The sequence below is a fragment of the Phyllosticta citribraziliensis genome, assembly GCF_038025025.1.
Source record: "Phyllosticta citribraziliensis strain CPC 17464 chromosome Unknown J3D65scaffold_1, whole genome shotgun sequence".
Classification (NCBI taxonomy): Eukaryota; Fungi; Ascomycota; class Dothideomycetes; order Botryosphaeriales; family Phyllostictaceae; genus Phyllosticta; species Phyllosticta citribraziliensis.
Window position 1 is genome coordinate 2,074,857 of NW_027117338.1, and position 23,757 is coordinate 2,098,613.

The following is a 23,757-nucleotide window of genomic DNA, read 5'->3' on the forward strand; positions in this document are numbered from 1 at the left end:
AACACCCTACGTCCATGTATCCAGCGTCTTAGTCTGCCGTGGGTGCGCTCACAAAGACCAGGACATTTTTGCTTCTTTTATTCCCCCAACCACCACCAACCCTTCTTTCAGTCTGTATTATCGCCTAGATCAATGTAGAAGAGACGTACGGCATAACCTCAGCAGATGACCAAAGGCCAACATGCCGGCATCCATCTCTGTTCTTGTTTTCTTTCTGTCAACAACTTTCCCCTGTAGCAACATTCACCACCCCTTCTTGCTGTTTTTGCATATCTCATGTCAAGCCACTGCCAAGATACCTACCATCCGACGTCTGTCTCGCCTCACACCCTCCCCTTTCCTTAGAATGCCTTTTGAAACATCATTCCCTAGACCACCACGAACACAGCCACAAGACAAGTCGAGAGTTTCAGCTAATACGGGCCCTCGCCCTTCTCCACAGGCCCCTGAATCGGAATCGACAAATGATGCCAACAATGCCGCCAAGAGCTCAAACGACCCTGCAACCCCTAACACACCGTCGTCTCTGGCAGCAGCAGCCGGCTCTCCCGACGCCGATGCTTCCCCGATTACCCCGGCCCCTCTCAACGTCCCGCCATCCCGCGCGCGCCGCCAGTTTGCCGCGCGTCTCGCCGAACGCAAACGCGCGGCCGCAGAGCACGGGACAAGTGATTCGGCCGGAGGCGCAGCCGGCGAAGGAGACGACGAGCAGCAGCAATTCAGCGAGAGCATGGGTGGCGAAGGCGACGCCGAGCGCGAGCGCGAGCGAGAGCGAGAGCGCGATTGGACAGAGCGGTATGGCGGCGACACGGGCGCCACCGAAGCCTCAACGACCGCGGCAGGAAAAGCGCCATCGTTGTCGTCGGCAGCAGGCGGCGCGCTGCGCTTCAGCAACCTCTTCAAGCACAGCGCTGAAGATAGCGACGAGGAAGAAGAGGAGAGCAGCAGCGACGAGGAAGGCGAGGACCTCGTCATGAAGGAGGGCGTTCTGGCGCGCAAGAGGAGCGGCGTTGGGAGTAGCGCGGGCAGTACCAGCAGCGCGGGGAGTGGTGGCGGAGGCAGCGACAAGGAGAGGGAGTGAGTGTGAGCGGATGGGCGGGTTGGGGACAGGTTGGTTCGACTTACTTTTGGCCGTGTGTGTGGGATATCGAACAATTGGATTGGCGTCGGCGGCCAAGGAGAGTGGACGGTAGGAGGCCTCCATTCAGACTGCCCGAGGGGGAGAAGGGGGCAGGCATGACGAGCGAGGTTGCTTTTCTTTTACTTTTTCTCCTTTCTCCTCTCCTCTATTAGCTATTACCACTTACGCATTCACGCCTCCACGTCTCTGTCCGTCTTTCTGTCTGTCTGTCAAGCGGCTGGCTGGCTGGCTCTCTCTTTGTTTCCACTCTTCGCATCGCGGATGCCTTGGGTTCATCTGTTCGATGTGGACCATCATTCAGCTGCTGGATGGGGAGAACAACAGTAAAGCAAATCAAAGGGAGGGGAGAGTTGATGGCCACAACACAGACAGATGGATGGATGGACAGGCAGACATCTTTTGTATTCTAGACCCCCGGCAGCCGCACTCTTAGATACCTATCTCTTAATTTTTTTGTCCATTTGGCAGCGTAGACCTGCTTCTCATTGCTACTTCTCTTTCCTCGTCAGTGGTGACACACAGCAAGAGAGGCCTTATGTAGTCGAAACGCCTCAGAAGATTCCAGGAAATTGAACACCACTGCAAGAAAAGCCTTGATTTTGCGGCGGGAGGAGGTTGAGACAGTGTTTGTTTATGAGGTCTATAGATCAATTTCTTCTTGTAAAAGTCTCTTGCGAAAGTGGGGGGGGGGGGGGGGGGGGGGGAGGTGAATCCGATGGCTTCAAGTCATTCATTCAATGCTAGCAGGCAATCACCAAACGCATGCAACCCGAAAGGAAATCAGTGGTGACAATGACAGCATTCCACCACCAGCACAGCCCATCCATCCATCCATGCATCCATCCATCCTCTTCAATCCAGTCAATCCACCGTTCCCTAAAAAGCCAACCAAGTAATAAAGGGTATCCATATCCACATGTCCCCATGTCCAGAATTCCAAATTTGCCGCTGTAGTAGTAGTAATAGTAGTAGTACTTAGTAGTAGTAAAGTGCGACGTGCGTCGCTTGTTTGCGATGATGATGATGATCATGATAAATGCGCGCATCCATCCACCCACCAACCCATCCATCCACCCACCAACCCATCCATCCATTCGCCAGTGCGATTACCCATGTCAATTCAAGTTTTCCCCACCGACCCAGCCCACCATCCGTCCATCCAAGCAAAGAACCAGCCAGGACACCAACAGTGCGCTTTCCTCACGCCCCCCAATATATGAATGCTTCCTCTTCTGCTGATTCTACCTTGACCTTGACGTACTCGCTGGCTTGCTGACCAGCAGAGTAAATGGCCAGCAATAAATCGCCAGCAACAGCCAGCCGGCGCAAAGTGCTTCCGTACTATGCGGAGAAAAGGGAAGGAAGTCGGACGACGATAGCAACGTAACGACGACGGTGAGGTATGAGCCGAGAGGAAGAGAGATATGAGGAAGGAAGGAAAGCACAACCATGATCATGACCAAATTTGACCGAGATCTTGACACTCAAAATCGCGCGCTTGGCTTGGCAGCTTCTGGAAAGATTCTTCGCTGTCTTCTGGCTCAGTGATTGGATGACCCATTTCACCTGTGACGCATCTTTGGTTCGCCATCCCTTTCCGGGACATCAAGTCCCTCCCAGGAGCTCTTTCCATGAATTTACACACCTGCATGTGCAAGCAAACAACTCCCCTAAGTCCTCTCAACAAGTTTCCTCAACTCGGCAAACTTGACCGGCTTGGGGAGGTAATGATCAATGCCACTGCCAAGCGCCTCCTCCTGCGCCTGTGCCGACGCCAAACCAGTGAGAGCGACAATCTTGGCCGGCTTGAGGCCGTTTTCCTGCTCGAAGCGGCGAATCTCGCGCGTCGCGGCGAAGCCGTCCATGATGGGCATGCTGATGTCCATTAGGACAAAGTCAAACGACTTTTTGACCATCGTGCTGCCGGGTAGTGGCGGGTTCAAGGGCGGCGTCGTCACAATGCCCGGGGCGATGGCCGTCGGCGTCGAGAATGGTGTGTCGTCCAGAGACAGGGGCGTCGTTTGTAGCTTCCGTTCAACGGGGCCAGATTTTGGAGAAAAGGAGGCGGCCGAAAGAGAGGTTGCCGACTCGGAAAAAGATGTGGTTGATGGGGCGGGCGAGGACGCGTCGGAGCTGGGAGAACCCAGTGGCATAGCGGGCGGTGATGTGATAATCACCGTGGCGTCCTTGTAGCGCTCAAAAGCTTCGAGGCCATTCGTGGCCTCGACGTACGCGTACTTGTACTTCTTCATAAACATAACGAGGAGCTGGAGGTTGATGGGGTTGTCATCAACTACCAGGATGTGTAGTCGGTCATCGCGTGGCAGGCTCGCGATGCTATTTGTTGGCGTATCATCTCCTGCCGGCGTGGCCGGTGTACGTGTGATGGAGGGCCGATCGCCGCTGTCCGTATTGTCGTTATTTGTCTTGATGGCATCGCGGAGTAGCGACACCTCAGGGACTTCCATCACCGAAGGTACTTCGTTGCCGCTCAAACTACGGATTGGACCGCTTCGATAGGGCAGTTTACCAGTAGTATCGGAGAACGGTCCCATTCTTGGCTCAGCCATGACTGGAGGGGCACTGATTGCCCTGTTGGACGTTGGTCTTGTCGCATCTTCCTGAATGGAGCGGAGGCATGTGGATATCAGTCTTGCGAGTTTTCGAGGACCACATCTGGGAAACGTGTCAGCATTTCGAAGGCCCAAGAAAAATGGTACTTACGGCTGCGCAACCACCTCTACATGCCTTCCAAGAGCATGTAACCGGTGCTCTTCTCTTGCTTTCAGGGCAATCTCCTCGGAAGGATTGCGGCATACGATTACCAGAGGTGCTGTGCCGCTCTTGCTTGCGTGGAATTCGAATAGCTTGTTGACCAAGGCCGGCTCAGTAACGAAGAAAATGTCCGCTTCAACTCCATGCATTGACGTCGCCTCGGTGACTTCCATATCAAACCAAGTAACGCACGTATCCCTGAATGAACTTATCAGGCGATTGTCCTCCCGGTTTTCCTCCATGCACTCTTCAGACGAAGGGGTTGCGCATGCTTCCGGTCGCAGTAGGCACACCTTGGTCCCCTTCGTCGTCATGGATGCAGGCATGATGGTGCTCTCCGGATGCTTCGCTTGCTGGGCGCTGAGAGGCAAGCTCAAAAAGACATCCACCTCAGTCCCAACACCTTTTGCGCTCTTGACATCGATGTGCCCTCCCAATGAGTCGATAATCTGCCGCACGATGCTTAGACCCAAGCCAGTGCCGACAGCAAAAGGATCCTCCTGAGAAAATGGCGAGAATAGACGTGTCCGTTGATACTCTTGGCTCATTCCAATTCCGGTGTCGACAATGCGAAGATGAGCATCGAGTCTCGAAGGATCCGGGCTTCTACACGATTGCAGGTTGACCGTAACGTAACCCGCTGCAGTATATTTCAATGAATTTCCAAGTAGGTTCATTACAATACGCCGCAAAGCGCCGGGCTGCGTCTTGACATTCCAGCCTCCAGCTGGAGAGACGTTGAGCAAGATGGTCACACGACCATCCTCGGGCGGGGTGTTGTCCACCGAATCTTTGACAAAGGCATCTGATGTCGATGTCAGCGCTTTCACGGTTGGGACGCTGCCGCTATAGAATGCTCCCGCGTGTGCCTTTTTGAAAGCGTCACCCGCACAGACTGCCTCGACAACCTCCTCAACCAAGGCGCTCAAGTCAAACTCTGTGGTGACTCCCATGACGGAATTTTCGTTGACATTGCCGACCGTCTTGTTGTGTCGTGCGTCGTGCTTTTTGCGTCTTGCCCGGCCCAGCTTGTTGATCTTTGCGTAATCCAAAACGTGGTCGATAGTGTCCAAAAGGGTCTTGCCGCAAATCTCGATTGACGTGAAAAGGGAAGCTTGGTAGGGAGTGGTTGCAGTCTCGTGCCCAAATTCTACAGAACCGAGAATTCCATGCAAAGGTGATCGTAACTCGTGACTAATAGATGCAATAAAGGTCGTCTTTGCTCTATCAGCGCGCTGCGCATTTACCCTCGTAACCTCACTCATGATGCTGTTTCCAAAGGCCTTCAAGTAGGGCAACTCATTGTCTGGGCTCATCAATCGACCAGCGGTCTTCACCCAAATAAAGGCCCCTGCCACCCATTTCTCGACCGTAGGATCCCAAAGTGGAAGGAAAATGAGGCTTCGAATTCCGGGGAGTACTTTGAGAAGCTCAGTCGGTATGAGCTTGTCACCCTTCTTCTTGGTCTTTTTGGCATGGTCAGGGGTTGAGGTGATGCCGCGCATGGTTTGGACGTGCTCGGGCTCAGATTTCTCATCGGAGGAGATTCCAGCACCCTGGTCCGTGAAGCTGAAGAATTTGCCGTACGGAAACTTTTTGATATATCGCTCCATGCTGCGTTCGGAGAAGCTGAAACTCTTTTCAGTCAAAAGATCTTCTTTGGCAGAGTCCGGGTCCACAGATAAGCCAATGACCTCGCAGGTCTTGTCCGGTCGAAAGTTGTTGTCTCCGTCCTGCGGCGCGTTGGGGTCCTTGACTCCAGAGACGGACCCGGGTGACTTCTTGGCTCTCCTAGCTCGCCTCTGGTCGCCAGAACTGGAGGGCGGGCCGCTGTCCGAAGTTTGGGAATCATCGCTTTGGTCAGGGTGGCCCCCGCTGGCGTCGTTGGGTGATCCCTTAATGTCACTCGAGACAGTCCCGAAAAATACTACGCCATCAGCGCCCGTCGAAGTTCGAATGATGTTTGCCGCTCTGTAAAATACGCGTGATACGTCGTCCTCGTGTTCGTCCTTTGCAGGTGGCCGGGACATGCTGGTCGGTAGGGTTGAAGAGAACGATGAGCGGGTCGTGGAGGCTCTAGGGGATTCCTTGTCTTCAATGCGCGCATTTTCAGTCTGCCGCTTCAGCGTGGAAGAATGCGTGCGAAACGAAGGACTGCGCAACAGCATGCTGTCATCGACCGGATCCTCCGAGGACGACGGCACCGTGATGGGGTTCACGCGGTTGCGGGAAGTGTCGACATCAGACACTCCCTCGATAAAATCGGCGAGACCTCGAACCATGCGCTCTCCCTTGTTGCGGTCGTCTCTATCCTTGGCCATTTCAAGGTGCTCCATGACTGTCGCAGCCATGTCTTGCAAGAACTTGAGTTCCTCAATGGATAGTCCGGAGCGGCAGTTGTCATCTGACACGGCGTAAGCACCGATGCGGTGACCAGCCTGGCTGCGTCAATTCAACTGACTGAAAAAGGCGACAAACGACATACCTTTGTCCTTATGGGCACTCCAGCGTAGAACAAGACGCCGGGATCGCCCTTGACATAGTCGCGGTCCTTGAAGCGGTCGTCCTGACGCAGGTCCGGAATGACCAAGGCCTCGGCTACGAAAGTGTTGCCCTCGTCATCGTCGGCGGTATACCTCGAGCCGAATAGGTGCTCCTCGACGCCATCGCGACGTGATATGACGGTTTGGCCCAGCCAAATGTTGTCGCCGGGGCGGTGGCGCAAGTCGTCTATCAAGGAGAGGGTTTGGGTTGCTTCTGCGAGAATGTACTGCTGGTGCGAGTCCACAAGGGAAATCATGCAACGGCGCACGTTGAGTCTGAGTGTGGCGAGTTGGGCGAAGGCAGTCAGAGCCTTGTCGCGCGAGGGACGGGCTCTGTAGCCCTTGTAGGTGAGTGGTAGGCCAGCGCCCTGGGTATTGACGTTGACCAGGCTCTGCAAGTGGCCGTCGAGCCAGGGTTGGTAGTATCTTTGGTTAGTTGGTTAGTTAGTGTTGATCAACATGGAGCCCCACGGAGAAGGAATGGTCGCTAACCTATGCAGGTCCCTCTCTCTGGCGGCCTCCGGGTACATGGCCATGGTTCTGTTGCGAGGAGGGACGAAGAGGCATGAAGCAGCGAGAAGCGGCTGCGAAAGTCTGGACAGACAGGGCAGGGCAGGACAGGGCAGGCGACAAAGGGCACAGCACGCCGAGAAAATCGAGACAACAAGACGGGGAAGTGCCTGTAGCAGAATCAGTGGGGGGGGTGCGACTGCGATCAGCGATGCAGATTGCCGCAAAGCCGCGCGGGCCGGAGCGTCGTCCCAACGTTGTGTAGTTTCAGGACGGGACAGCTAGGCGGAGGCAGCGCAGACGAGGGCCAGGCATGCCTCGAGCACGATTTGGCGAGGGGGAGGGGGGGGCGAAGGAGAGGGAGGAAAGCTGTATGTGGGCTGAGGACTTGTTGTGGAGGGAGGGAGCTGGACTGAATCGACGAGAGCAGTGGCGGGCCGATGACCGAGCGTCGAGTCGAGTCGAGTGCACTACTGGTGACTGCTGTGGTGGGCGGGCCGACTGGGGTGCAGGTGCAGGCGCAGGTGCAGCGAGCGCGAGGCTGCGGTAGAGGACATGATGCCGTCGGGAGCCCATGGATGGGATGCCTTCAAACCGTGTCAACACACACAACAACACCAACTTCAACAATACATACATGGCAGCATCTCGATCGGCACCCGATGGCCGGTGAGGTGGAGAGTCTGGTGGCAAACACAAGCGAAGGGCCCTAACAAAGGTGCATGGTCTTGTTGATGGCGACCATGGAAATGTTCGAGCCCATCGCCCGATCTTGGCCATGGGCGAGATGAGATGGCTGCCATGCGATTCGCGAGTCATGAAGCTGCACTGCACCCAGTCCCTTGACGCCGCCTACGCCATCCCCAACGCTGCCTCTCACGCCTCTGTCCCTTCGCTTCGCTGCTGCAAGCGTCGTCGCACCTCTTGTCGTCGCCCAGCCCACCCGTCTCATCTCACACGGCACACCCGCTCCCAATGCGGCTCCGTCTCAACTTTTCAACCCACGTCAATAGCCATTCTTCTTCACAGCCCCATCCCGGCCCTAAACTCTGTGCCTGAACTCGTTGCCGCTCCCATCATCATCCCGTGCACCCTTCCCCGGCTGCCCGCCCCGGACCAGGACCGCCCTCCACGGAACTGCCGGACCGCTGCTCGTCTCGGCCCTGCCCCGTCCTCTCCTCTTCTTGGTAAGTTTGTCGACGCTCACTTCACCTCCGTCTGCCTCTGCCTTAGCGCAACCTGTGGATCCTTCCCGTCGCCATGATTGCTCAGGGGTCTGCTGTCTTGTCTAGTCTTACCAAACTCCTGCCGACGTTGGTGCTGATAACAATAGCCGGCCTAATTTGGTCCGTTTTTGGGCGTCCGAACATCACCGCCAAAAGGCCAACTTTGCCGAAATATGCCCCTTACGAGATATTTCTGGCCAGCACCTGTCTGATCGCTGGAGGCTTGCGACTCAAGATCATGTAAGTCGCCGGACTTTTCTCGCTTCAATCCCTCGTGATGCACCTCTCATCATCTTTCCGTCCTCAGCTCCCTCATCCGGAAATATGGGGGTCCATTATTTGGCATCACATCCACCCACCAAGTCATTTACCAAAAGGAAGGCATCGACCGCTTCCTCTCACAGCCATTGCATACTCTGGACAATGAACCCGTCGCTTGGACCATCCACACACGCGTCTTTGGCGCAGAGAATGACCCCGTCCTCCGTCACAAGACCGGCGTTGCCCGGAAGGAGCTGTCCATCGCCGTCGAAAGAGTCTACATGTCAGATGCACTCTCGTCTGAATGCATCCTAAGGGCCGACATACCCAGACGTGCCGGTTCGCTCGTCACGCTCTCGAATTCGCAAACCCCGAATCCTTGGGAGAATCTTGCGCAGTACCGGTTGCTAGCACCAGAAACAAAACATCAGCCAGGAGCAGCTGAACTTGAACTCTTCAACCTGATCCGCAGCTTCGGGGCTGCCATCTCGATCCCCATGCTCTATGGATCCTACTTTATGAACAAATGCCCCAATATCCTGCAAGACTTTTGGGCTTTTGACAATGACTGCTTCCCGCTCGTCATGGCAGGACTTCCCACTTGGGCTCCGATGAAGAATTTCCAAGAAGGACTAGCGGCCCGGAATCGAATCAACCGGACCCTTGCCGAGTTCTACGAACTGATCGACAGATTCCAACGCGGCGGACATGTCGACCCGTCCATCGATTTGACAGATGTGAGCCAGATTGTTCTGGAGAGAAGCAAAATCTACGGCAACTACGACTTTTCGTATAGGCACCGTGGAGAGATCGACTCAGCGCTGCTTTGGGGTCAAAACGGCAACATGCATCAGTCCACCTCGTGGCTCGTCATTTACATCTATGCCACGCCAGGCCTTTTGGATTCGCTGCGGGAAGAAATCGCACCACACACATCTCTGTCAGAAGCAGATGACTCTGGCCACCCACACATCACGCGCCTCGACATCGCCGGCCTCCAAAAGCGCTGTCCCCTCCTGCGCTCCACCTGGCTGGAGACGTTCCGCGTCGCCAACGAACCCTCGTCGTTGCGCTACATCGCCAAACCGATCCAGGTGACGCCCGAATCGGCGACGCTGCAGCCAGGCACCTTTGTGACTGTGCCGCACGCGATCAACCAGCACGACGCGTCGCTGTACCCGCAGCCCGAGCGCTTCATCCCCGATCGATTCGTGCGCATCGACGCGGCGACAGGCCAGCGCAGCGCCCCCTACGGCCCGCTCAAGCCGTGGGGTGGCGGCCATGGCATCTGCAAGGGTCACGTCTTTGCCGAGAAGCACATCTTCGCCGTCGTCGCTTGCGTCGTGTCGCTGTGGGATTTCGCGCCTGCGGGCGGCGGCGGCGGAGGAGCGTGGAAGGTGCCCGGGATGCGGCCGGGCACAGGCGTCATGAGGCCGGCGGAGGAGCTGCGCGTCGTCGCAAAGAGGAGAAAGATGAGCAGCAGCAGAGTTTGAGATTGATTTAGGGTTCGGAACAGGCGAGCGACGAAAAAGAATTGCAAGACGACCTACCACCATTTCCCCCGACTAATTGACCTGCAGGGCGTCGTGGCGGGACAACATCGAGAACTGAAGTGCAACGACTAACAATGACGACATGGTGATGCGTCGCGAGACGGAATGTCACGATAAGGTGGAAAGTCAAACTTTTTTCGTAGGGCGCTTGCTCCCTGTCTTCTTTTTCCTTCGTTTCTTCTTTTTCTTCTTCTGTCTTTTTGACTTCGCGGCCGGACGGGACGGACTCTTTTGCGTTGCTGCAGGATTGACTTTGCTGGACGTCATTGCTACCCGTTGGCTCGGTATCAATTTATTCACACCCCTGGCTCCTTGCCGACATGCTGTACGAGCGAGGCAGGACATGCGCGCGCGCGTGCGCGGGCGCGTATTCTCAACACCCCGCCATGCCATGCGGACGGACGTCCACCTGGGCCATACGGACAGGATCACGATGCGCGGAAACTCTGACTGCGGAAATCCCGGACTGCCCTTTCAGAAACCAGCACCCGACGAGCACGTGCTCGGTCGTATCTTTCTATTTGCGCGTACGGGGTAATCGGGCCATCATGTGTCTATCTGAATTTATCAGTCATTTTGGACGCCTGTAAGTTGCTGGCTTTGCAGGTTATCAGGGAGAACTGCGGTCTCAGGAGAGAGAGAGAGACTGTCATCTGGGAGGGGTGATCCTACCTTCTGCGCCTTTGGACATCTTTCAAGTGTGGATTGTTTGGCTGGAGCGCCATTCTGACTTACGGTAGCCGCTCGTTCTGGCACTGACACGCCGTCTGTAATGAGTGACCGGGCCTATGAACGTTGCTGTTGACAGCTACTATGGATTCGTCGTTCCGCCATGAGGGATAGAGATAATTCATACATGCCGCTTGGTCAAAGTCCACGTCCGGAAGAGGCAATTGGTTGACAGATATATCTTCAAACGTCTACGCCATGTCGTCAATCTTTTGGAGCGACATTTCAGTCAGTCGACACTGCTGCTGCTTTGTCCCATACAGCACAAAGGCCTGTCCGAAAAGAGCAATCGAGCCCGCTGCCGTTTGTTCGAACGTCTACACAATGTCGTCCATGATTTGTTGGGCCGACATTTCGGGCTCAGCGTTCTCCAGTTGCGCAGTTCCGCACAGGTAAAATGTTGCCGTCAACACAAAGTCAGCGTAGTCGTGTGGGGCGATGCTTTGCTGAAATGGCACTTTCAGCGGCTCCGGGAATTTGAAGGATGCATGACAAGAAGAGCATCTTGGGTTGTGAAGTCAAAAGTGCAGGATGACTGCTCGAGTGGACTAGCTGTAGCATCAAGACCAAATCGGGAGGCACGACAAGACAGCGACCTTCCAAACGGCAACAGATCTCACAAAACGCACTTTCAGGAAAGAGCAAGATTTTTCGCTTTATTTCAAAACTCTCTTCTATCATCCAGCAGTGGCCCTTCTTCATATTCCGTACCAGTTGCCCGGCGAGACATCATCCGGGTCCCGTTCTATCATTATACCTTTAACCCCCAAAGTGTTCAGAGTACCGTAGTATTCGTACATGTTGGTCGATTAGACAATACATTTGCACACCCCAGCAAGAGAGAGGGTGGGTGATGTTGATCGCAGAATGGGGAAATTCCGCTTGTGCTCAAACTCAAAGCGTACTTGGTCAGTATGGTTGCGTGATGTTGTTGTGCAACACCGAGGATGAAACCTTGGAAACCTCGTGGCTAATGTTCACATCTGATGAGATGGACTGTTCGCGGTGGATGCATGGGCTCCTTGCTTTTGGGCAATGGCCCTGGCCTCCGCTGGGGTAGGGTCTTGCGAACGACGAGACCCGCCATGAGCGGTGCCACCATTCCCATTAGCAGTGGTATTCCTCGCCATGGATGGTCCTCCCTGACGCGAATTGGTGTCGTCTCTATTGTCCGATTGTTGCGAGTTGCTGTTGTTGCTGTTGTGATTGTTGCCTCCAAAAAACTGCGGCTGCGGCGGGTCGTCTTCGATCGAGTCGAAGATGTCCTTGTGAGGTCTGCCGTGCGCAACATCTTCGAGAATCCGCCACGCGCGGCGGAATTCCTCGCGGATGGCAACTATTCCTTGGTGGCTGACGGTGCGACCGACGTTGTGGTCGAGTTCGAATGGGTCTTGTATGCAGACCAGGTAGCGATGGCGGATTTCTTTCTTCTACAGAGCGTGTTAGCATGTAGGAATGGTTTAGCAGTTTCGTGGACCTACGCTATTCTTCTCGACTCGTGCTCTCGTCCATCCGAGCTCACCCTTTGTGACCATCCTCTCCCATGGCTTGCGCTGACCAAACGTAATGACGTCGCGCGTCCAGTGAAAGCCCCCAACACGATCGGGTATGCCTGGACGACCATAGTAGCTGAAGAAGCCCCTCAGCAAGGCACCAAGGCTGTCTTTGTTCTTGGTCCACTGTCCCTTTTGCTTCATCTCTTGAATGTATTTTTCGTCGCCACAAAATTTGACTCTGTGTCCTTCAACGACAACGTCAGTCAAGTTGGGCCTCGCCGCCTCGTTGGCAAAGCTCAACGGGGTTTGAAGATCTTGAATAACGGGATCGTTTGGCACACGCATGAGGTAGTGGAGCACCATGAGGGCATATCCGTAGGACGAAAGAGTCCCGTTGTAGGAGCTGTTGATCTTGCGCTTCTTGGCCCAGGCTTTGACAAATATGACCATGTCACGAACCCGCTGGTCACTAATGGCGTAGCAGTGAAGTAGTCTCGTGTTATAAATGCCCAGGTGACCAGCAAAGTTGAGATCACACAGTATTCCAACGCCGTCTTTGGGAAAGTCTAGAGGTCCGATAGGCTTCTCGCGAAGCCAGAGTTTCTCTTGGCGGGAGTCGCGCTTCGCATGGTCCGCAGAGCCTTTCTGGCCTTCGTCCAAGTGGTTTGCGTCGTGATCAATTGACTGAGCTGTATCCTCGTGGTTCTTCTTGATAGCTGGTCTGTTGCCCTCGGACGGTGACTTGTCTTGCGGTGTGTTTCTCCCCTTTGAAGCAGTTGCATTTCCATCTTTGGTGGTGGAATCCTTGGTAGGGGCAGGGCTCGCTTCAGGAGTTGTATCAGCATCATTTTGCCCCTCTGCCGCATCTTCCTCACTGCTCTTGTCTGTGCCCTCCAGAATGGCCGCTTTTTCCTCTTCAGGCAGGTCGTCCCATTTTTGTCGCTCAGCTCTCAAGTTCTCAAGAAGCTCCTGGGGGGGCATCTCGCAAAACTTGATGATGGGCACCCGCGTGTTTGTCAGTAGGCGTGCTCCGAAACCGTTGTCGAGGAAAATCTTTTCAAGGGCACGTGGACCATACTTTCTTGCCGATTCGGTGTCGTCTTCGTTGTGCGCAACGACAGCCAAGTCAATATCCGAGCCTTTGGTGACGAATCCAGTGCCAATGCTACCAAAGCATTTGAATTCGAGCTTTGGGACGTTGGGCATGCTGCTCATCTCGGCCTGGCAAATGCTCTGCAGACGATCTACAAAGTCCAATTTGTGTTTGAACTCGCCATCTGCCATCGCCACATCGGGGACCAGTGAGGTAGCGAGTTGAGTAAGGTAATTGGATTGAGCTGAAGCGTGATTGTTCTGACGCTCGAGGAACTGCTGCCTCTGATTGGGGTAAGGATCATAGAGCTGCGCAGCTGGTTGACCGGGACCACGCATCGGACCACGAGGATGCTGGTGCGACAGAATTTGGTGGTGGTGGTTGCCGGGGGGCATTGAACCTCGAAAATGGGTCGAGCTACCCGGCGGTCCGCGGTTCTGAGACTCCACTCGTAAGCGCTGGGGATTCTGGGACGGTTGCACACTTTTCAGCTCTGGTTGTTGTTGCATATAGTTGGGTGGAATGCCCCGGTTGCGCATGTGCATAGGGACATGATCATTGCCTTGACGATGCTGATTGAAACCTGGCGGGGGTGCCTGAGTAGACGGGAGAGGCTGGCGATGTTGGCCAGTGTTGGATTGACCACGACCATTGTGGAATCCGCGACGACCCTCGCCGTGGAATCGTTGCGGGGAGTCGTGGGGCAAGCGACCTTGAAATCGATCCTGGGGCGGAGCGGGGCGCTGGGATAGCGGAGCGGAGCCGGCGGCAGGATGTGGATTGTTGGTCTGTGTGGGCGATGACTTCACAGCAAATTGGTTTCCGGGTTGTGTTTGAGGCGCATCTTGGCCGGAACTGTTTTTCAAGATCATAGACCGGAGCTGGTCCTCCAAGGGTAAAGTGTTCATGGTGAAGTCAGGGAGGGAGTTCAAGGGTTGGGAACCTGAGCCAGGAAGAGGATTGACAGGCTGGTCAAGGCCACAGGCGACGAAGCGTATGTAGAAGGCTGGATATTTAGCTGGGTGGGCTTCCAGAAGATGGAAGCAAGGTCAGGAAACGGGGACAGGGACGCCGGGAGAAACGCGAGTCTCAGACAGGCGTGGTCCTGTGAAGATGGAGAGAAGTTTGTCCAGAGCGGCTGGGGCCAAAGCACATCTTGGTCCACGTCCCCAGGTCGGCAAGCGGGATTGATTTGCCAAAACGTCGTGGACGCGTTGTCGTGGGGTGGAGTGAGCCAGATGCAGAGGGCATCGAGAGGGTCGAAACGCGATCCCATAAACCGCAGGCGTAGGGCTGAGGAGCTTGGGTCTGTTGCGTCAACCAATCGGCGTTTCGACTGCTCTCCGTCTTGGCGTCCGTCGGCCGGAAAAACGCAGCGTCCCGGCGACCTCACAGCCTACCTGTACCTACCTAGCACTGCCTGGTCTGCTTGCATGCGCTCATCCTCCCATACCTACATGACCCATCTCTCACACAATCCGCACCTCTTCCTTCACACCCTGCACAAAGGCCTTTGACCCCGTCGACCCACAACCTCCGCCGTCACGTATATAATACGGACACCCGCAATCCGCATGTTCCCACCCGCCCTTTGACGTCTCTCCGCTCGCCTCCAGCTCCGATCGCCTACTCCACCTGAGCTCGCGCGCTCACGTCGCTGCTCCTCTGCGCTGGTCCTCGTCACACCATCACACATACTCAAAAGACACGCGGCACAGGATGAGCGCCTCTCCTGCAGGTCCTCCCGGGGCTACTCCCAACAGCGCTCCTGCTACCAATACCCCCAACGGCGGCGCGCCCACCGCCGTCCGTCGCGCCAAGCCCAAGGCAAACCCTTTGGTCGATCCCCGGAGACAAAGACAAAGACGGATTGCACAAAGAGCTGGCACTCCTGCCGGAACTCCCAGCCAGCCCAGGCCGACTTCCAATGGGGGCGAGTCGCAAACCAAGTACGAAGAATTCAAGCCCACCCAGAGCGATGTCAAGTGCGACCACTTCAAAGTCGTGACGACCAAACGCTCCATGCTTGAGGGGCTCCGCCACCATGTCATGAAGTTCCAGTCCAAAAATGAAGTCGATCCCACTGATCAGGTCGAATTCACGCGGCCTATACGCCTTCACAGACGGGACGCTGGTGCAGGGAAATCTGGCGCGGGGGCTGGTGAAGTCGAGGAGGAGGAAAACGAAGAAGATACCAAGGAGAGGGCACGCATCGAAGCTCAAAAGGAACAGCGGAGACGTGAGCGTGAAAACGCCCAAGCTCAGATCGCGCCCAAGTCCAAGACCAAGACAGTCACCGACAACCGGAAAAAGATCATGCAAATCTACGAGCGGAATGACACTCCAGAGGCGGTCAAAGCTTCGCGACTGCGCTACGAAGAGACGCTCCCATGGCACCTTGAGGACTTTGACAACAAAAACACTTGGGTTGGAAGCTACGAAGCTGCCTTGTCTGACACTCATGTTGTGTTTTTCAGAGAATCTGGTCACGTTGATCCTCAGACAGGCGTCAAGGGTGAAGATAGGCTACGTATGGTGCCCGTGGAAAAGTGGTACAGGTTCAATGCCAAGGACAAGGCGAACTCCCTTTCGCTGGATGACATTGAAAAGCAAGAGAAAGCGGGCTCTACTTTGACGCGGTGGGCATTGCACGGTCAGGGTGCTGACGGACCCAAGAAACCCAAATGGATGCGGGAGAAGGAGCAGGAGAAGGAGAACAAGAAGAGGTTGGAGGAGATGGGCATGAAGTCGAAGCTTTATCTGCGCAGTGCAGGACGAGGTGACGAAGAAGCTCCCAGAAAGCGGGTCAACGACGACGACTACTTTCAGACGGACGCTCCCGACGCAGACGTCATTGATTTCGACGAGCAGGAGCACTTCGCTGACGACGAAGAGGGCGTTAACGGCTTATTTGAGGGTGAGGACGAAGACACCAAGGCCGCTCAAGATCGGATCAAGCGTGAACAGCTTTCTGCCAATTTCTTTGCCAACAAGAATGAGAAGGACGTCTGGGAGCAAGAGGAATCTGAGAGGATGGAGAAGGAGCTCGTAAGAAAGCTTGAGAAGAGCCTTCGCAAGAAGATTGTCAAACGTGAAAAGAATTACAACTACGACCTTGAAGACAGTGACGAGAACCCCTACTCGTCCGACAGCGATTCCGAGGACAGCGAGACTGAACGTCGAAAGGAGGAGGAGCGCAAAAAGGAAGAGGAGCGTCTTGCTGCTGAGAAGGAAAAACTGAAGCCCGGCGAGAGCAGTGCAACTCAGCCCGCATCTGGCAGCTCTAGCAAGGGCAGCAACACACCTGCCAGCCAATCTAAGTTGGGCAACACCAAGCTTTCAACGTCGGCCTCGCAGCAGAACCTCAAACGCTCCGGTTCCCCCAACCTCTCGGAAGCCTCAGGAAACGAGTCGGCGCGCAAAAAGCACAAGAGAAACCCAGGATCCGGCACCGACAGCGAGGCCACCGATTCCGGCGTGAAGAAGATGAACCGCGTCCATCCAATCACAAGCACGGCCAACAGGTCCCGCAGTGGTACTCCTGCCGGCCCCAGTCGCCCTGGCAGCCCTGTGGCAGGCTCTGTGGCCGGAGCGCCCGCCAGTCGTGCCGCTTCTCCTGGAGCTCTCGCGGCAAATCAAGCGAACGCTCTCAAATCTCGTACTGCTGCCCCCGCAGCCAACTTGCCGCCTCCGAGTGTCGAAGAGATCCGCGCCGTCATTCCACCCCAGGGTGCCAGCATGACCCAGCTCATTTCGGCTTTCAAGGGAAGGCTGAAACCGCACACCCAAAAGGAGTTCATCGTCAATGTGAAGAAGGCTGGCACCTACGACAAGGACAAGAAGATCATCCTGCCCAAAGCCGGCGGCTCCTAAGGGCACTCAGTTAGTCCGTGTGATCCTGACTAAGACTTGCGCCGACACTTGCCCTTGTCGAGGCCCAGCAGTGCCTTCTTGCAAGTGTATAACAGCGGATATTCACCACTCACTCACATCACTATGTACAGCACACCGGGCCGTGGGCTTTGCATCGAACCATGCAAACCACTCTCTTTTCTCTTTCATCTTGTCTCCCACATCACCTCACTCTTGGCATTTGAGGGGATCTTGCACGGCGTTCATTGGCGGCATGGAACGAAGACTGAACGGGCGACATCTTCCTGCTTCCCCCTTTGAGTCATGCACTGCATGTTTCCTTGCCATAGAAGTTGGAATGCTGGCATGTCGGGAGATATCAGCCCCTATCGACGAAAGGGGCTCGATCGACTGGATGCAGTCAAAAAAATTGCAATGCTGGGAGACGACATTTTGTTGAGTGACGAGATTGGGACGGGACAGGCAGGCAGATGGTTAGTCAGCTAGGCTAGTGGTGGTCTGGTTGCTTGATGAGATTCAGCACAGAGAAAAACAACAAAAAGCGATTGTGCACCAACCTGTTGTTTTGCAAAGCCTTCCCGTGTGAATTTTCGATGTGCCATTGCTAGGCATGGAATCTACAAAGGCTGTGTTTGCTGCATGCTGACTGACTGACAAGGCATGTGAGTCTGTGGGTTGCTCCACGCTCTGCTATGCTCAAAATCCCTAGGCTAGGGTAGCTGTCAATGATTCATTGTGGGCTCCCATGTCATTTCGAAGGCTCACTACGTCTGGCGCAAAGGACAAGCCCACCACAAACAATCTCAAACAGAAGAATCTGATCGCTTCTAGAAAAAGCCGAATCAAGGAGATCCGTCGGTCAATTTCACCGCGTCCAGTCTCTCTAACTACGGAGTCGTGTCATCTCCAGTCCAATCCAATCCTAACCCAGGGTATATCTCTCGTGTCTAAAGCCCATCCAGCAATGAAAGCCCGTTCTGTCCACTCTCTTCCAAGAGCAATCCCAAACTCCCCAAATCCCAAGCTCCCAAGCCAACAGAAACCGAAAGTAATAGAAGGTCGTACGTGCATGCTCCAAGTCACCACAGGGTCAGCCTATGCATGCACAGCACAAACGCACCTGCCCTGCCCTACCCCATCATCATGGCCCTCATAACATCAACCTGATCCCTCAGCATCCTCAGCTCCTCTCCCATCACCCTGACATCTCTCCGAAGCGCCGCACAACAAGAGCTGCCGCACTCGCAGTCCCCTTCCCTGGCGGCTTCGTGCCCCCAAGCCGTCTCATTCGCCATTGCGCCTCCCACGCGCTGCTTAGAGTCCGGCGAACTGCTTCGGCCATGGTGCGAGCTCGACGGCAACGAGCCTCGGCGGGGAAAGAACTCGTCCATCGACACGGGACCCTTGGGCGAGAGCGCCGCGCCTGGCGGCAGCAACGAAGGCGCATTGAGGAAGGCATGGGCGCCGCCGGCGGTGTTGGGGGAGCGGTCAGAGGGAACCGGTGGCGGCGGAGAGCGCGGATGGGCGGGAATGTGATGAGGGGCGCCGTACAACTTTCTTACTGACGAATTGCGATGAGAGCGCATGCGCTGGGAGCGTGAGCGAAGGCGGGGCCGCGACTGCGACGCTTCGTCGTCAGACGTAAGCCAGATGTCTTCTGATCTCTCGGTTGGACCTTGCGCGTTGGCTAGACTAGATTCCGCGAGGACGGGTTCTTCTCCTGCGCCTTCATTCGTTTCCCCTTGGCCTTTTTGATTGGGCTTTGGAAGAGACTCGGTACTAGGGGTACTATGGGGGGTCTCTCGCGAATTCATGTACGGTGCCAGAAGGGCAAGGCCGCCCTTCTGGCTTCCTGAATCTCCCAGGCGCCGGATGTCGGCCAGAATCTTGCTACTAGTGCCGGTGGAAGTCGAGGTGGACTCGAGTGTCGGAGTACTCCGAAATGAACCTGGCATGCGCACCTGTGACACTCTTCGGCCTTTCCTAGCTAGAGGATTCTTTTTCGATGGGGTCTTGGCCAATTTGGGCCCGCTCCTTGACGAAGGGCTTGGAGAAGTCGTTCTTTCAACGTATGACGCCCGTTTACGAGGATCGTCTTGTTCAAGGGCTTTAGAGGAAGCTGCTCCATCGCCACGATCTTCGGCCTCTGATATTCCCGCAGCGTGTGGAGGCAGATGCGGTGGTTCTCCAAGTGTCAATTCTTCTCGAGACCGCTCAGCTGATACAGATATGCTGCTCTGGCGGAAAGTTGAGCTGAGAATCCTCGGCCGGTTTCGAGGACGTGGACTTTTGCGCTGGGGAGAGCGTGGTGGTGAGACTGGTTTTACAGGAGAAAATAGGTCCATATAGTTTACACCACCAACGGGGGGTAGAGGTAGAGCCCTGCCGACGCCCTCAGCGCTTGGCGTGTAATTGACGGTCCCGGATTCTCCCCCATAGCCATCATCAAGTGCTTCAGCGCTGTAGACCGACGAGCTTTGCACTACAGGCTGCTGGTTCTCTTCTGTCAAAGTCTCAGAGCTATTGAACTCCACATTAGCAGCATCCGTTTTGTCAGGCCGATCAATGGGTGCCTCTTTGGTAGCAGGTTGTGTCAATGACTCCTTGGATGGCTTCAGTCCAGGTCCCTTCATCCACTGTACATCGACAATGCGGCCAGCTTCAGCCTCAATAGTTCTTTCGGTCAGCAGAAGCCCAACCGAGTCGAAAAGAAGGACCTTGCCGTCTTGTCGCCCAATGGCAATGGTATTGTTCAAGGCATCGCCAAGTGCATTGGAACGCGCAGCATTCCCCGCTTTCTGTCGTACAGGAGAGCGAGGCCTTGCCGGCACCGACAGGATTGACAAACTAGTGGCAGGTCCCTTGACGTGCCAGGTGCGCAGAATGGTTCCTCCACGGTCAAAGTCGACTAATCGGCAGCGCCCATCTGCTCCGACGCTAATGGCTCTTGATCGATGACCTGGAAGAAAGGCTGCTCCTGTGATCGAGACCGATCTGCCAACGCTGGGGCTCCTGAAGAAGTCGTTTTCCTTGTCCGCTGCAATGAGACTGGTGACATTGTGGAGATTCTTGAGGGCGCCAACTTCTCCGCCTGTCCCACCCCGTCCAGCTCTTCCAAGTATGCGGGTTGCGTCGTACGCCGCAAGAGTTCCATCCTTGAAGGCGAGGAGGAACACATTGGGGCGCTCCGGATGGAAAGATGCTATCTCGACGGCGGCATCAGAAGCCCTTGGATGCAGCGAGACTGATGGTGTCCGCAGCGTCAGATTTTGCAGATAGATTGTTGGTGGCTTTTCTGATCCAGAGAGCAATAGATGCGAGGTATGTGAGATGGCCAACACGGTCGGCGGAGACGGATGGGTGTGCGAGGGCTCGAGTAGGCAAGCCTGACGAAGCGAGTAGGATTGCACAGCGTTTTGAAGGGTGGTGGTGAAGAAAAGGCTTTTTGAATCGTTCGAGTACTCCAGCAGGCGGATTCTTCCCTTTTTACAATCAGCGCCATTCGTCTGAACCGGAACAAGCCAATCCTTACTTCAGTACCCTTGAGCCTGTAGCTCCTCTTCATGCCTCGATTCGCATCGTGTAGCACCACAACTTGGTCATCGGCTACCGCTAGAAGTCCACTCCCATCCTTGGCCTCCTTAGCAGCAAGGATGCCCCCAGATCCCGACCTGAAGGCATTTGTCAGGCCGCGCGCATCCCACGACCAAACGTATCGTTCAGTCGTTACGATTAGATGATGGTCCTTGGGAAAGGTGAAGGCCGTAGGGGACTCGACAGGTCCAGGCCGAGCGTTTTGTGCGACGCGAGAGGGCGGCATCTGGGGATCAGGGTGCGGGCTCGAGCATTTGGGCGGTGGTGAAGAAGAGAGTGTTGATAAACATCGAGTTGGCGTGGTGAGATGCAGGCGGTGAGCGGGGTCCTCGGTCCTCACTGATTGGCCAGGCTCGTCTCCATCATGTATTCCACCACGGTGCTCAACTTCCATGCCGTGGGTCAAGCCTTTCAGGATATCTAGAAATCACTGTAGCTCCCCAGGTTCAACCAAAGATTTCATCATGCCAATACACCAGAAATCAGCTGTCGTCTGTTTATCACCAATGTCTTGGCATCTCGAATGTCGGGGAAGGCCCTACCATCGTCACCGCAGCTGCTCCCGACCAAACATCGTCCATTTCACTTTTTCAATAGAGCGCGTAGCCTGCCTCTCGCTCGACATGTCAGATCTCACAACGCGACCAGCCTGATGTCGCCCTCATACTTTTACCACCTGGCTTTTGAACTGTACTCTCATCCGCTTACGCCCAACGAGGACGTCCTGTCGTACCCGGCCAAAGGCGAGGTATACCTGCCGCCGCCAGAGACCAACATCTTCTCGTCATCGCTACCCGAACATCAGAAGCCTTCGTGGGCTTCTCCACCGCGCAAGCGCAAGAACACGCGCCGCAGCAGAACCGCCGCCAACAGCGTCGATCTCACCAACCTCACCCACCCGAGCACCGCGCGCCCCTCATACAGCGAGCGCCGTAAAAGCCACCTAGACACCAAACCGTCGAACCACGATAGTACGTCGAAGAAACACTCCGAGGCCCCGCTGGCTGCCAAGGACTGGCGCTTTGACAGCGTATCGATCCAGAGCATAGACATGGTACCGGTGGCTGGCGGAACCGCCGCTGCAGCAGCAGAAGGCAACGCGCAAGCGTTGACGTCTTCGCCTGTTGGGATCGGACTCGCGACCAAGGGCGTCTTTGTGCCAGGAGAGGTCAAAAATACCGAGGTGGGCTGGGGTGTGGTGCATCTGTACCGCGACTCGCAAGAGACGCCAGGGCTCTATTATGACACTTCGTCCAGTACTGGGTCGGAAGGCGGCCAAGTGGAAGAGGCAGACAAACAAGAATTCAAAGAAGAGGACTGCACGACTCTTTGCATATTGGCAGTGCCGTCATACATGACGCCATCTGACTTGCTGGGCTTTGTGGGCGAACAGACGAGAGAAGATGTCAGTCACTTTCGACAGATTCGGACGGCGAGGGCCAACAAGTACATGGTGCTCATGAAATTCCGAGAAGCCAGGAAGGCGAGGCAGTGGCGCAAGGACTGGAATGGCAAACTGTTCAACAGCATGGAGGTACAACTCCGGAAGGTCTCGTTGGTAATGTCCAAGCTAATCAAGCTACGCAGCCTGAGAATTGCCACGTCGTTTTCGTCAAGTCGATACAATTCCAAACCCCGGGTGAGAAGCAAGACCCCTCCAGCTTTCCGTCCATGACAAACGACCCATTTACTCCTACCGCGAGACCGACTCCAACTGCTCCGATTCCTGGGGCTTCAGAGTCTAGTGCGTTGGCAACTTCTCTGAGCACAAAGCCGCTTCCACCCCCCACGTCTTCCCTTGTCGAGCTGCCTACATGCCCGGTCTGCCTGGAGCGGATGGACGAGACTACCGGATTGCTGACGATTCTTTGCCAACACGTCTTCCATTGTGCCTGTCTTGAAAAGTGGCGGGGCAGCGGCTGTCCTGTTTGTCGGTACACTCAAAATGACTCGCTGGTCTCGCGGGGCAACACGGCAGATGGCGAAGCACCAGAGAACGAATGCAGTGTTTGCGGGACAAACGCGAATCTCTGGATATGCCTCATTTGTGGCAACATTGGCTGTGGTCGCTACGACTCGGCGCATGCTTTTCAACATTACGAAGCTACGAGCCATAGCTATGCCATGGACATCACCACTCAACACGTCTGGGACTATACTGGCGATGGATATGTACATCGACTTGTCCAGAACAAAGCCGATGGAAAGCTCGTCGATTTGCCAGCAGCCCATCACCCAAATTCAAGCATGACTGGTTTCGCCGAAGACTACGTACCACGCGAGAAGTTGGACAACATGGGCGTTGAATACACATATCTCTTGACCAGTCAACTCGACAGCCAACGTCTCTACTTTGAGGAACAGCTCGACCGTGCGGTTGACAAAGCCTCCAAAGCCACGCAAGCTGCGGAGGAGGCGGCTGCCACTGCCTCTGCAATGATGCGTGAGGTGCGAGAACTTCGGGAGCAGCACACCAGTGCGAAAGCCACCATATCTTCACTAGAAAAGGATGTTGCACGACTGACGACCAAGGCCGACAAGGCAGACAATCTTGCGAGGTCGATGACCAAGCAGTACCAGGAGGAAAAGACCTTCAGCGGATCGCTCATGAAGCGTATCAAGCACCTCGACACCAGGATGGCAGAGGTGGAAGACAAGAACAGGATGCTCGAAGCCGAGAAGCAGGAGCTCATGGAACAGAATCGGGACCTTTCATTCTTCATCAGCGGCCAGGAGAAGTTGAAGCAGTTGGAGCAAGAGGATGGAGAAGGTGGGCTGGGCGATGAAGTCAGAGAAGGCACCGTCGAGGTTGGACCAACGCCTCCTGAAAAGAGCAAGAAGAGGAAGGGAAAGGGCAAGAAATGAGATTATGTCTATCGGTTTGGGGCGCTATATACCCATTGGTGCATTCTTTGGCAAAGAGTTTTGGAGCACGCGATATTGCTGCGCCGATGATGGCAATG

At 55.3% G+C, this 23,757-nt stretch overlaps 8 protein-coding genes across 8 annotated transcripts; 4 read left to right on the top strand and 4 right to left on the bottom strand.

Annotated features, from left to right (window-relative positions):
- Positions 1-181: 181 nt before the first annotated feature.
- J3D65DRAFT_599359 (uncharacterized protein) lies at positions 182-1,081 on the top strand (the record flags this gene model as incomplete). The annotated part of the gene is made up of 1 exon (XM_066797892.1): positions 182-1,081. One exon carries the CDS (start codon positions 182-184, stop codon positions 1,079-1,081), a length of 900 nt encoding a protein of 299 aa, XP_066659970.1.
- A 776-nt stretch (positions 1,082-1,857) lies between these two features.
- Positions 1,858-2,183, bottom strand: J3D65DRAFT_610590 (uncharacterized protein). The gene has a single exon (XM_066798819.1). The coding sequence runs from the start codon at positions 2,170-2,172 to the stop codon at positions 1,882-1,884; it is 291 nt and encodes a 96-aa protein (XP_066659971.1). The 5' UTR covers positions 2,173-2,183; the 3' UTR covers positions 1,858-1,881.
- Positions 2,184-2,523: 340 nt separating this feature from the next.
- J3D65DRAFT_34573 (histidine kinase G7) lies at positions 2,524-7,084 on the bottom strand. The gene is made up of 4 exons (XM_066795530.1): positions 6,952-7,084; positions 6,402-6,885; positions 3,866-6,354; positions 2,524-3,817 (listed from the first exon to the last, which is right to left on the bottom strand). Exons 1-4 carry the CDS (start codon positions 6,993-6,995, stop codon positions 2,812-2,814), a joined length of 4,023 nt encoding a protein of 1,340 aa, XP_066659972.1. The 5' UTR covers positions 6,996-7,084; the 3' UTR covers positions 2,524-2,811.
- A 1,145-nt stretch (positions 7,085-8,229) lies between these two features.
- On the top strand, positions 8,230-9,949 carry J3D65DRAFT_663967 (cytochrome P450; the record flags this gene model as incomplete). The annotated part of the gene is made up of 2 exons (XM_066802710.1): positions 8,230-8,435; positions 8,503-9,949. 2 exons carry the CDS (start codon positions 8,230-8,232, stop codon positions 9,947-9,949), a joined length of 1,653 nt encoding a protein of 550 aa, XP_066659973.1.
- A 1,425-nt stretch (positions 9,950-11,374) lies between these two features.
- Positions 11,375-14,598, bottom strand: J3D65DRAFT_610600 (uncharacterized protein). Its single transcript, XM_066798820.1, has 2 exons — positions 12,220-14,598; positions 11,375-12,168 (listed from the first exon to the last, which is right to left on the bottom strand). The coding sequence occupies exons 1-2, from the start codon at positions 14,233-14,235 to the stop codon at positions 11,716-11,718; spliced, it is 2,469 nt and encodes an 822-aa protein (XP_066659974.1). The 5' UTR covers positions 14,236-14,598; the 3' UTR covers positions 11,375-11,715.
- A 347-nt stretch (positions 14,599-14,945) lies between these two features.
- J3D65DRAFT_34656 (transcription initiation factor IIF subunit alpha) lies at positions 14,946-17,327 on the top strand. The gene has a single exon (XM_066795531.1). It carries the CDS (start codon positions 15,047-15,049, stop codon positions 17,198-17,200), a length of 2,154 nt encoding a protein of 717 aa, XP_066659975.1. The 5' UTR covers positions 14,946-15,046; the 3' UTR covers positions 17,201-17,327.
- Positions 17,328-17,914: 587 nt separating this feature from the next.
- Positions 17,915-21,058, bottom strand: J3D65DRAFT_610603 (quinon protein alcohol dehydrogenase-like superfamily). Its single transcript, XM_066798821.1, has 2 exons — positions 20,733-21,058; positions 17,915-20,682 (listed from the first exon to the last, which is right to left on the bottom strand). The coding sequence occupies exons 1-2, from the start codon at positions 21,018-21,020 to the stop codon at positions 18,331-18,333; spliced, it is 2,640 nt and encodes an 879-aa protein (XP_066659976.1). The 5' UTR covers positions 21,021-21,058; the 3' UTR covers positions 17,915-18,330.
- Positions 21,059-21,446: 388 nt separating this feature from the next.
- J3D65DRAFT_545736 (BRCA1-associated protein 2-domain-containing protein) lies at positions 21,447-23,659 on the top strand (the record flags this gene model as incomplete). The annotated part of the gene is made up of 2 exons (XM_066796784.1): positions 21,447-22,328; positions 22,382-23,659. 2 exons carry the CDS (start codon positions 21,447-21,449, stop codon positions 23,657-23,659), a joined length of 2,160 nt encoding a protein of 719 aa, XP_066659977.1.
- Between the last annotated feature and the right edge of the window lie 98 nt (positions 23,660-23,757).